The sequence below is a fragment of the Prenolepis imparis genome, unplaced genomic scaffold (genome assembly GCF_030444845.1).
Source record: "Prenolepis imparis isolate NDT839.2.m4 unplaced genomic scaffold, iyPreImpa1.0 SCAF_5, whole genome shotgun sequence".
Lineage (NCBI taxonomy): Eukaryota > Metazoa > Arthropoda > Insecta > Hymenoptera > Formicidae > Prenolepis > Prenolepis imparis.
In genome coordinates, this window is record NW_028141163.1 from 19,162,843 (window position 1) to 19,176,061 (window position 13,219).

General features: G+C 30.1%; 1 protein-coding gene across 1 annotated transcript; it reads left to right on the plus strand.

Moving 5' to 3' along the window:
- Positions 1–5,525: 5,525 nt before the first annotated feature.
- On the plus strand, positions 5,526–12,888 carry LOC145936479 (uncharacterized). The gene is made up of 9 exons (XM_083038737.1): positions 5,526–5,649; positions 5,758–5,913; positions 6,015–6,244; positions 6,701–6,940; positions 7,080–7,388; positions 7,500–7,626; positions 7,712–7,839; positions 7,935–8,253; positions 12,821–12,888. The coding sequence occupies exons 1-9, from the start codon at positions 5,526–5,528 to the stop codon at positions 12,886–12,888; spliced, it is 1,701 nt and encodes a 566-aa protein (XP_082894863.1).
- The last annotated feature ends 331 nt before the right edge of the window (positions 12,889–13,219 follow it).

The following is a 13,219-nucleotide window of genomic DNA, read 5'->3' on the forward strand; positions in this document are numbered from 1 at the left end:
CTCTAAATTCTTTTTATGGAAAGTATGATATGATAATAGCAATGCTCTGTCAACTAAATTATAAATCGTACCTATTTTATGACAAATAGGGTGATTGGAATAAAAAGATAGTGATCTTCCTGAAAAGGTTTTTTTCTGGAACCAATCTATATATATATATTTTGTTGTTATTAATTATGATATTTAAATCCAAGAAACTCATGCAACGATCGGCCTCCCATTCAACAGTAAATTTTAATCTATTGTTACAATTGTTAAATCTTTCAACGATGTCTGTTATTGTATTCGCTGGTGCTGCTAATATGATATCATCTACATAGCGATAGTAGAATGATATTGCTGTATCTAATGTGTTTATAATGGAATTTTCTAGATCTTGCAAGGTCTAGATCTAACTAGGTCTGAAATTATTGGCGATAACGGAGAACCCATGGGAGTACCATAAGTTTGTTTGTAAATTTTTTCATTGAATATGAAATAAGTAGATGATAAAACAAAGTTACCCAGTGAGCATTATTGAGAGGAAGAGCTCTTTAAGAGAACTTTTTGAAGACTTCATTAATTTTTCTCAAAAATGATATTAGTATGTTATCTTTTTTGTAAGATATCTTTCAGAAGAGCTCTTTATGTTGTCTATTCATAGATGTCTGTAGAGTCTCCAGCAAGCGTGCTATTTTATGAACGCCGCACATGGGCAAGCCTCATATATACGTGTGTGAACTGCGTGCTCTGAGTTGAATTTCAAGGAGATAGCATTTACGTTCTTCGATATTAACGTTTAATCTTTCTTTCTTAAATTATAAATATTATTATTAAATATGTATTCGAGCATAAAATAGAGATTATATATTTTCATATATATTTTTGTTATTTGTTCTATGTTGCCTCTATATCCAATCAAAGAAGTTGGGTTACGTCTGCAAAAAGCACGTTGCAATCATAAAGTTTTTTTTATTCAAAGTCTATGAGCATTTTGAAACCTGTTTTAATTTTAATAAAATGTTATAAAAGAAATGTAACTAAGAGTTATATTTTTTTTAAATATAAAAAAATATGTAAAAATATAATACTACAAATAGCAATTCTTAACGGTAACCTTTTTTTGATATTTAAAAGAAGTCAGATTGTGGAATTCTTTTAGATATCGTTTATGTGATGTCTTTCTTTCCTCTAAAATCGACGCATTGGAGGACTTATTGATATCATAATATTATCATTTTGATGGAGTTATCGGAAGTCCGACTCTTAAACTTGAGTACTTTATGAATTTCTTTTCATAATAAATTGCTCACTGGGTAACCATGAAAATAAATTTCTCTTTTGGAATTTTTGTGTGTAGTTTAATATAATTCCATCTGTTAATAATACTTCCAATTGCAAGATCTAGAGGTACATTTGTAAAAAGTGAAACCACATCAAGTGAAATTAAAACATCCTGTTCTCTTAATGTTTTTCCTGACAGAATGCTGTACAATTCAAAACTGTTATTTATGTAGGTAGCCGATTTCGGGATGCTTTTTGTTAAGATATTGTGAATAAATGAGGCTATATTATATAAAGACGTGCTGATAGAAGATACAATAATTCTGAACGGTACATTGTCTTTATGGATCTTAGGTAGACCGTAAGCTTTGGGTAGTATCGAGTCACTCGAATGCAAAAAATAATATTCTTTTTTGGTAATGTGTTCACTTTTTAACCAATTCTTTAATATGTCATTAAGTTCCCTTTCAATTTTTGATCCGGGGTTCTTGTTGATCAAAGTATAGGTTTTTTTTTATCATTTAGTAGGTCTTCCACTTTTTCGATGTAATTGTCTTTGTTTAGTGCAACCGTTACATTGACTTTATCAGTACGCGTGAAAAGGATGTTAGGATTATGAGAGCAAAATTGTTTAGTTATTATAAATGAAGCATCGATAATAAACTTGATTGAATAGGGTTTGTTGTGTGCCTCGAACAAGGCACTGGGGTTGCGCCGAATTAAGGATGAGGATCCTCGGGTCGACCGGGACGTCGTAGGAAGATAGGAAGATTATTCTCTCTTCTTTTGATTAAATATATTTTTATTTCGGATTGAATATGGTTTCGCTTTATTTCTCGTCCTTTCTTTAAATATATATTCGCGTAACATTCGATGAGCGTATATTCGTATTCCTCTCAATAATTCAGGTCGTTGTTAGTGAGTCTCGTTCTGATGTTCTGGTTTCTTATTAGCGACCACGTCTTGATGTTTAGGAATTGTATTCGAGACTGCCTTCGCGGGCGGGCCCTCCGTCTTATATCTTCTTTTGTTCTTTGATTTTCAACGGGCGAGGCCCTTGGAAACAAGTCCCCGATTGGTTAACAATACTCACGCGTTTTTGGTCTAATTGCAAGCGAAGCAGGTCGAAGTCCCTGGCCTTCGCTTGCAGCTCGCGATTTCCGTGCTTCGTGCGTATTTCGCTGCGTTAGCATTTTCGTTCGACGAGCGTTTGGCGAGAGCGCTCGTTTATAAGTAAAAATGTTTTATAATATTATTATTCCTAATAACTACTGGTTATAGTTCGGGCTATAACAGGTTCGAGTGATGATTATTCCGAATAAAATGATGGAACTGTAGTATGGAAATGTTGCGGATAGTTGTAATGTTATTGATATTGTTGGTGTTAAATTCAATATCATTAATAAACTCATGTATGGCCGTTTTTTTATTTTTTGTGATCGGGAGGCTGAAATTACTGCCTAATTGTAACAAATTAGAAACCTCTCCCGGGATTTCATGACTAGATAAATTTATGAACCATTTTTCATTAGTATTATTTAAAGGATGAACAGGTTTTTTTAGGAAATCAGATGCTTTGATATCTGTGATAATAAGATTGTTATTAATAGTAGTAATTTGTTTATGTTTTAAACTATTATTTAAGTTATAACTGAAGGTTATTGATTTGATGTTTTTAATATATGCTTTGTTTTTTTCCTTTAGTAAACCTTGAAATTCTTTCATATGTAGATAATGAATTTTTTATGGTAATTATCAAAAGCTCTCATGTAATGTTTTGTTATGTCAGACCATATGTATGTAGGAAAACTATTGGAAAGAATTTGGTTTATGGTGTATTTTTCACTATGTAACAATTCAATTAATCTGTGAAGATCAAAAATCTCAATTTTTAATGAATCAACCTTGAATGTATGCAGCATTCTTACACATACCTATTTTATGAATAAAAAAAATTATCTCTCTTCTTTTTAATGATCTATGATGATATAAATTAAATTCAAAGTTACATAAATTCATTAGATGTTTGGGAAATAAATCTCAATTTTTGCATGACCTTAAAAAAGTTAGTTTTGATGTGGTTTTTACTAATTTGTAGTTAACATCAATCCATTCTTTTTACCCAATAAGCTGTTCGCTCACCAAATGTTCTATAAATAAAATCGAAATTAAATCTGTGATATTTGAACCCAAAATTATTATAACGCATATTAGGCCCGCGCAAATAGATTTAGTTTTTAGTTAATAATATGTAAAATATGTAAAAGAGAATAATAAAGAATTTTTAAGTTTAAATCATGACATAATGTCTTCACACGCATTTCCATTCTCCATTTGTCTCCCACCCGTAAGCAGTCCCAGCTCTCATACGAAGCTTGTAGTGGTCCTTGCGGGGGATAACGTCATGCGGGGAAGGGGAACGTGATGCTAGGGACCGCGAGAGAGGTAGCGTGAGAGAGAAGAAAGAGATAGCGCATGTGAAGGAGAGAGATGTCGCGGTGAGGTACACGAAAGAGAGATAGCGCGAGGCTAGGGACCGTGAGAGAGGTAGCGCGAGGAGAGAAAAAGATAGCGTGAGGTTAGGAAGCGCGAGAGAGATGGCATGGCGAAGAAAGAAAAAGATAGCGCGAGGCTAGGGACTGCTAGAGAGATAGCGCTTAGGAGAGAAAGAGAGAGCGCGAGGTGAACGTGAGAGACAGAGATAGCGTGAGGCGCAGCGAGGAGAGAGAGGCGAACGCGAGAGATGATGCAGCGAAGGAGAGCGCGAGGTGTTCGCAAGAGAAAGAATTTTTTTTTTTTTTAAATAATGTTTTTTTTCCAATATTAATAATAATAATTCTTTTATAATATTCTTAATATAAATGTAAGGAAAGAGAGGAATTATTCTAAAGTAAAATATGTGTTTTTATATTTAAAATAATTTTTTTTTTTTTATTTATAAAATAGGTATGTGCACAGTTGAAAACATTGTGTTTCCTTGTTAAAAAAAATCCCCGTGAAAATTTTTGTGTTAAATATTTAACACATTCATGTGTTAATTTAACATATTGCTGTTATGTTAATTAAACTCAATTGTTAAATTATCAGAACAACTGAAAAAAAATGTAAAAATAACATAATCTGCATCTATTTCAAATTTTACACAATAAATATGTTCCGTATTCATTGTGACAAAATTTATCTGTTAAAATTTACAGGAAAAAAATGTTGATTTTATTCTATAGAATAAGTGGGAGTGATAAGTACAGATCTTTATTCGTTACTTCTCGACGTGATCTCGACGTGTTTGGACGTGTCTCGATGTGTCTCGTTTGCTTCCTTTTCTTTATTCGTTACTTCTCGACGTGATCTCGATGTGTCTCGTTTGGTTCCTTTTGTCAAGTATGTATAATTATTATTAATTACTATTATATTATTTTTTAATAAAGTGGCGCTTATAGCGCCAACTACATAGATTGGCAACGCTTCGTAGCTGTTTTTATATCTATCTGTGCTGTGCTTCTTCGAGCAACTTATTACGCGTCTTCATAACATAACCTATCTACGCCGGACATTATGCTCTTCGCGTGAGTGTATCGCATAAAGTCAAAGAATAGGAATGAGAGATTCTTTCCTTAATTCCTTATATGGTAACGTAATAAGTTTGAAATCTTTGTATACTAATATTAAAAAGAGAAAAGGGCTTGTAGACTTATGCCTTTCATAACGGCATTATTATTGTTATGTATCGTTGTGCAGCTATTAGAAAATTCTGCGCAACGATACATAACCATTACAAGCAATCATAAAAGTTGCAGGATAATCATAAGCTGCGTTCGGGAACCACACTTTTAGCACATTGAATGTCGTTCTATTTTTGTTACTTATTAAAAGATAAACAAAGATAGACACTTAGTGTGCTAAGAGCGTGGTTTCCGAACGTAACGCTAATGGTATAGCTTATATTCATGTCATTTATCAGTTTATATGATGCATATATGATAGCCAATTTCCAAATTTAATCAGATTTTTTTTTAGAGATAGATAGCATTTATCTATGATCATAAAATATTAATAACAGAAAGACTTTAATTTGATTTTCAATGTAATTTGAGTTTAAATTTAATTACAATCTTCAAAGCATTTTTAATACATTCTTGCAATTTAGCAAAATTTATTTTATTTTATTTTATTTATATTTATTGTTAGTACTTTTCATAGTGATTTTGCAAACATTGAAATTTATTTGTAATTTATAGGTTTTTGTCTGTGGAATTAATAATATGGCATTTAATATGGATATTCAAGAAAATAAAACATATCTATTTTGTGTGTTACAATACGCTGATGAAAAAGTATGGATTAAATTGGAAGAGTCATGTTTGTATGAAGATTTTGTTCGAAAAGGTTCGCTTTTTCAGTTATTTTTTCTTATTCTTGTATTAATTAATAGCACTATTACTAGAATGCTTTACTATAAAATTATTTACTATAATTTTATTTATTATATTACAGCTGAAACAATATTTCCTTCATTAAATAATGTAAATTTTAATTTTACTGATGCGTATGATGCCAGACTTGATCCTGATTTTTTAACAGAATTCGTTCGATCAAGTGCACGAGGAGTTGTATTAAAGATCAAACAAACAAAGAATTTTCTTGATATTTGTAAGAGAATTTTTAACATTTTATTTTTAATTTTTTGAAATAATATTTATTCTAATTCGTTTTTTTCACATTATTTTTATATAAAATAACAATTTTTATAGCTGATTCTCTATCATCAACATCGAGGATATCAAATCCATTACTTTCTCGCACATCAACACCTATCTTATTAAACATTACAAATAAAAATGAAGAATGTGACGAACAATGTTCAGATGTAACCGATATATCGAACATTAAAGAACAGACTACATCAAATTTTGAAGAATATGCATCTTGTTCAAAAAAATCTAAAGTAATGCATATTAAGGACGACATAATATCAAAAGAGGTTTGTTTGAAATAATTATTTTTATGAGCCCACATATTATTTTTATTTGTTTACTGCTTTTTATTGTTAAAATGTTAAAACTTTTTAAAATATCATATAGGATCAGTCTCAAAGTTTATCCATTGTTTCAATAGATGATTTTTTTGTTAATATGCTTAGTTGCAACTCTCTTTGCGCATATATATAAAATTTACGTTTCAACACATTTAAGAAAAAAGTTTAAAAATTTTTTGTATTTATCGCAATTGATAGAAATTTAAAAGCTAAAAAAATAACATCTTTAGCATATTGCTTTATTATTATTGCGTTATCATATAAGGATGAAAATATAGTATAAGCCAGAAAAGAGACACATATTTTTCCTGACTTGCACTACATTCTTATTTAAATAATCTATTCTTGTTACTAACATTTCTATCTTATTAATATCCTTTTCCTATTTTTTTGTCCTTTTAGAGCTTATACAAATTAATTAAAAATTCTTCATGTGGAGAAGAAATTCTCCAAAGTTATGAGATAAATAAATATTTGCCTGATAAATATAGGAAATTATTAGTAAAACTAGTGGTTCATCATTTATTACAATATAAAGAGAAAGTTGGTAGACAAATCTTGTCTTCTGAAAAATGCAAATATGCTGAAACAATTATTGAAGTTTTTCCAAATTTAAAAAATCCAGAAGGGAATTTGGGTTATGTGAGTGTATCCCGTAGTAAACAGCAAAATCTCATGTTATAAATATTTATTTAGTTGACACACATAGACACACGTCAATATTTTAATATTCTACTAATTTTACTAAACTGTTTATTAATAATAAATTTATTTTTATTAGGAACACTTTTATGATCCAAAAACTGGAAAGGGATATATCGCTTCGCGATTAGCTAATGTACAAAGGAAAGAAAATAAAGTTATTCCACCGGATGAATGCAAAAAAAGACTCGATACTAGGGTAGCTATTGAACCTGTGGATGAAACAGATACTATTAAAGATGCAATTAATTTTATGAAATATGCGACTATTGAGCAAAAAGATAACATAATTGAAAAAGTAAAGGAAACTTTTAAAGCAAGGAGGTACTTATATTTAAATGAACATTTTTTTGAAGTATTTCCAAGATTTTTGGATATTCCCGAATTGGTGAGTTTTCAATCTTTTATAATTAATTTTTTAAATAATTTCTAACTTTTAATAATATCAATATATGTATGTAGCTATATAATCAAAAGTAATTTAAAACATTTTTTCTAGATCGATATTGAATTTGAATTATTATTTCCTCATATTCAAAAAGATATTTTGAATACATCATATCCAAACTACGTCAATCATATTTTAAATGTTTACAATACCGAAAAACAAGATAAAAATTTACTTGGTAAAATTATTAATTAAAATTACTAGTTGAAATTATTAAATATATTAGTGTGTAAATTTCTAATATTTTTCATTTTATTCATTAGATTGGGATCGTGTTACGAATTCATATATTGCTCTAACGCAATTAGTACCTCCGACTGCTAGAGGAAAAAAGTCTGCGGCGAGAGAAAAAGCAAAAAATATAATTAAAAAATTAATTATCTATATACAGGTACATATATGTACATCTTGATTCCTTGAATTATATATTTTAAATTAACTAAAATAGATTCATTGCACTAATATTATTTGATCTATTTTTCTTAGAGTGGAACACCGCTGCATACTGATGAAAATAAAACTCAACCGAAATTAATCGCAGTTGGGCCAAACAAACTCGCAATTCGCCAATATTTTTTGAAAATTGATAAAAACTTAATTTTATTAGACACAACAGACATCATTAAAGCTATTGATTATCTTTTGAAAGCTCATTATGTTTTTCATACTGAATATGACGGAGATTTGCAGAATTTTTGGATATTAATACAACATTATTTTTACAAAATATCTAGTAAATGTACTAATAAAATTATTGAAACTTTTACAAAAATTGAAAGTGCAAAAAAGGAATCAATGCAAGAAGGTTAGTTGAATCACATATTTCTTTTTTTAAAGACTGAACAAACAAATCTTCAGTTGTATTATTTTTATGAGAAAAAGAATTTTAAGTTTTTTTATTTTATAATTTTGAAATAAATTAAAATATAATTGTATGAAGCAAACGAATACGCAGTTAAATAATTTTGTGAAGTTAAAAAATTTTAAAGATGTTGCATATACATTATCCATACATCACCAAAAATATATGATGACGCTTTGGAAAAATAAAAATTCTTTTAATAGTGAACCAATATTAAAAAATTTTAAAAGAGAAAATTTAAGCTTTACTGATTACAATGTAATTATTATGAATAGCTTACATATTACTATTGAAAAAACTATTTATGTAGGAAAAAGAGTAGAGTTTCGAGGTACTAACTTAACATTAAATAAATTTATATGTTCATCTTTTTCTGACGATTTGCCCAATTTTAGCAAAATTTTGTTTATTTTTTCTGTAGATTTTGAAATCTATGCTGTATGTGAAAGTTGGAATACTTCGAAAATAGCATTTTCTTGTTTAGGATATATTGTAAAAAATACATCTGTTTTATTTGTAATAAAAATAATTGATATACCATATACTAAAAGTTGGGAGATTTACGAATCGTTGGAAAAAGATTTAGTAATTATAACTGATAACTTTTTATAAACATAATTTAGAGATGAATGAAAATTATGTTATATAAACGAAAATTTATAAATATGATACAACACACACGCATATACATACGCGCGCGTACACACACACACACACACAATTACACACATGTATCCATATATTAATTAATTATAGTTTATAAGCAGTTTTAAATTAAAAAATTAAAAGTTTTAATTACAATGCAGTTTTAAATAGATTATAAACCCAATCATAATTATATAAAAATAATAATAATAGTAATTATTAGCAGTACTAATCTGAAATGTTGGTAACTCAAGATTATAAAAATAGCATTGATTGCATATTGCCATATCAAAGAATTATTATTATTATTATATTATTATTATTATTATTATTGGTTGTTGTTGTCATATTATTATATTATCATTTTCATATAGGATATTCTAAAACCACCGATTAAAAATTTCATAATAAATCCGTTGTTTTAAAAAGAAAATTTTAATATAAAAATTTGGAGGGGCTACTTAAAATGAGAAACGATTAAAGTTTCTCTCCTGCAGCTTCGATTTTTATATTACAATATTTCTTTTAAAATATTCTATAGAATCTGTCATTAAAATTTCTATTGATGGTTTTGAAATAATCTATATGTATAATTGTAAAAAAATCAACACTTAAAATGTTAAAATAACATTTTTTATTTGTTACTATTTAACTTAAGTAACATGTTAAATTTACATTATTTTCTTGTTAAATTAGCAAAAAATAGTGTAAATTTTACATGTTACTTATGTTAAATTTACATTATTTTCTAGTTAAATTAACAAAAAAGTAGTGTAAATTTTACATGATACTTATGTTAAATTTTACATTATTTTCTTGTTGAATTAACAAAAAAATAGTGTAAATTTTACATGTTACTTATGTTAAATTTACATTATTTTCTTATTGAATTAACAAAACAATAGTGTAAATTTTACATTTTATTTATGTTAAATTTACATTATTTTTTTGTTAAATTAACAAAAAAAGTGTAAATTTTACATATTTCTTTAGTCAAATTTTTACATTAAAATTATGTTAATTTTACATAAAATTTATTTCAAATTAGTTGGAGTTTACATTTATTTTGTGTTAAAATATTAACAGAGTATTCGTGTCATCATTTAACATATCCGTATTATGTTAAATTAACACAAAAATTTCTGTGGACCGTTTGGGACAGGTGATATCTGTTAAATTTAACAGAAATTTTTCAACTGTGTAATATTTATAATTTTGTGTGTGTGTGTGTGTGTGTGCGCGCGTGTGTGTGTGTGTGTGTGTGAGAGAGAGAGAGAGAGAGAGAGAGAGAGAGAGAGAGAGTGTGTGTGTGTGTGTGTGTGTGTGTGTGTGTGTGTGTGTGTGTGTGTGTGTGTGTGTGTGTGTGTGTGTGTGTGTGTGTGTGTGTGTGTGTGCGCATATAAATGTGTGTGTATGTGAATTTAAAATTTAAAATATAAGAATATATAAGAATATATAATAATATAATATGAATATAATATAAAAATATAAAAAATATAATAATATAATATGAATATATAAGAAAAATACAAATAATAAGATAAATAGATAAACAATATAAATTTAAAATACAAAATATAAAAATTTTTAATGCGTCGGCGGCAAGCGGAGGAGCAGCGGCTGCGAGGTGATTGGGCGGTGGCTGCGAGGCGGTAGAGGACCATAATGGGACAGCAAGAGGCCCTTTCTGCATAACAGAAAAATTTTTTTTTATTAATTTATAAATATTTTAATTTATTTAAATAAATACTTACAAGTATTACATACTGCCTCCATGACAGGTTAGGGAGAATACGGTTCCTCAATATTTCGGTCTGAAAAATCATAATGGTTCCTCAATATCTTGGTCCGAAAAATCATAATCCGATGATTCGCATGATGCCGATGGTGATGGCATATCCATTCGACCAATATATGGGTCCTCAGATCCTTTAAAATAAACCACACAGCTTTTATAGCGACGTCGAAAGCATTTGATATTGTTGTGTGCTCTGAAGCATTTAGATAAACCGCCAGTTGTTCTTAAAATATCTTCATGAATTTCTATAAAATGGGCCAAATCTTTTGTTTGGGGTTTCTGTACACCGAGTTCACGATTTCGTAGAAACTGTACCACCGAAGACATGTCCTTCGATTTTTTCTGAGTCGCCATTTTCACACTTGTAGAATTCTCACTTTAAGTGTCCCAGCACAATCTCCAAAAGTTTATTTTGTGCAAATAGGACACATATCACATGGAAATATCTGACACAATGATTCTCTACAATTGCAACACCATCGACAATCCACTGCATTGTGTAATTTAATCACATGCTTTCGTACAGCATACATGTGTCCGAAATCTTGAATAGAGATCATACATGAAGTACATAAAGCCAGAGCACCACCCGTAGAATAATAAAAATATATGGCGCAAACTTTTGTACGTCCGTTTAGCGCAAGGATTTGTGAATTAGACACTACCTTGTCGTGAATATCCGTAAGCTCCTCACTGCGATTACTAATATAATTACTGTCACTCGACAACGCGTGATCTTCGTCAGATTCGTCTACACTGTTATCCGACAACTCGTGATCTTCATCAGATGACTCGTCTAATATTCTCTCGAAATTATTATTTTCCATTTCTTTTTAACTCACTACACTGTGCCACTGACACTTCGCATAGGACACTTTAACTCGTCGAATGCTAAAGACTTTTTGACGCGGAGACCCACTCTCCATAAGCTTCAGCCCTATCCCTCTCAAAATTATCGCAAAGAAATATCATAGTAATAAAATCGAGCGCTATCTGTTTATAAAAATTCGAGCAGCCGAACGTTGGAGCCGATACGTCGCAATTCTTCCTTAAAAAATATTAAGGAAGATGTTTCGCTCTCGTTTACGACCGATTTTCCGCGAGGGTACAAAGCTGCCGAACGTCAACGCTTTTACATTTGCACCTATAAATAATGTTCGTTGCAGCGTCGGCCCTAAAATCTTCATTTCTTTCCATAATATCCTAATGATTTATGGACATTTAATGGACATTTTGTTCATAAAATGAAAAAAAAAAAAAAACATAGTTTTAATGAATTCTAGAACGCTCCGTTGACAAGTTCGAGCAGCCGGACATCGGCACTTCCGTAATAAAATTATACTAACGAGGGTATAAAATTGTCGATCATCGGCGTTTGTTCTATACCTTTTGGGAAAATGTTTAAGATCCCTCATAAAAAAGTCGTAAAGATACCATCTACAAATATTGCACTCAGAAAACTCCCCCTCCTTTGTCGAAACATACCCTCCACCCGCGTGACGTCAGCCCCCGCACCATCGAGATACCCCCGCCCCGCGTGACGTCATACCCCTCGCCATGGAGAACCCCCCGCGCCCCGCACCCCCCTAGGGGGCCAAGGTTAGAATTGGCCTAGTATATCTACTCGGGAAGTACCCGATTATTTCAACGACAAACAGAATAGGGATTTTATATATATAGATAATTTTATATTTTATATTCATTATATTTTTATAAAAAATATCTTTCGTAGAAAAGTGTTATATAAAACGATAAGGTAGTTATAAAAAATTAAATTACAATAATATTCATAAGCAAACTATTCATATAAACAAACAATTACCTCTGCAAATATTTTGTTTGCCAAACCTTCTTGGATTTGACTGCCCACTGGAATTGCGTGCACGTGTGTCTGAAGTTGCCAATATCCTCGATACTTATATCATCGTAGCTAAGAATGATGGTTATCACTTCTTCAGATAAGCACATTATCGAAGTCATTACACTATTTCCGTATAATTAATTTCTTATTTGAAACGTTTGTGAAATCTATCGTAATACTAATTTTTACACGTTTGTTGATTGCAGACAGCACAAATGCAAATCTTATGTACACTCTGCAGAAGCTCTCCACAGTATGTCCATCCTTACTCTGAACTGTAAATCTATACGATCTATAGAATCGATGAGAGTTTTAGGCCTTCTAATCATCATCGTATCAACTCCGGTTGCGCCAAAAATGTTCTTTTTCTATGCCCTTTCAAACGATATACTACAATATGGATGATTTTATTTAAAATTTTGAATTGGGGTCCCCCTGGGGCTCTCTCTTGAGGGGACAACGAAACCCGCTTAAAAGAGTAGTCCCTCGAAATAATCAAACACGTATTTCGCGATTTTTCATAATTTTGAGCCGTTTCCAAAATAAAAGGGGTGGACAGAAGAAGATAGATGATTACAGAATAGTATATGCAAAATGTGTTCTAC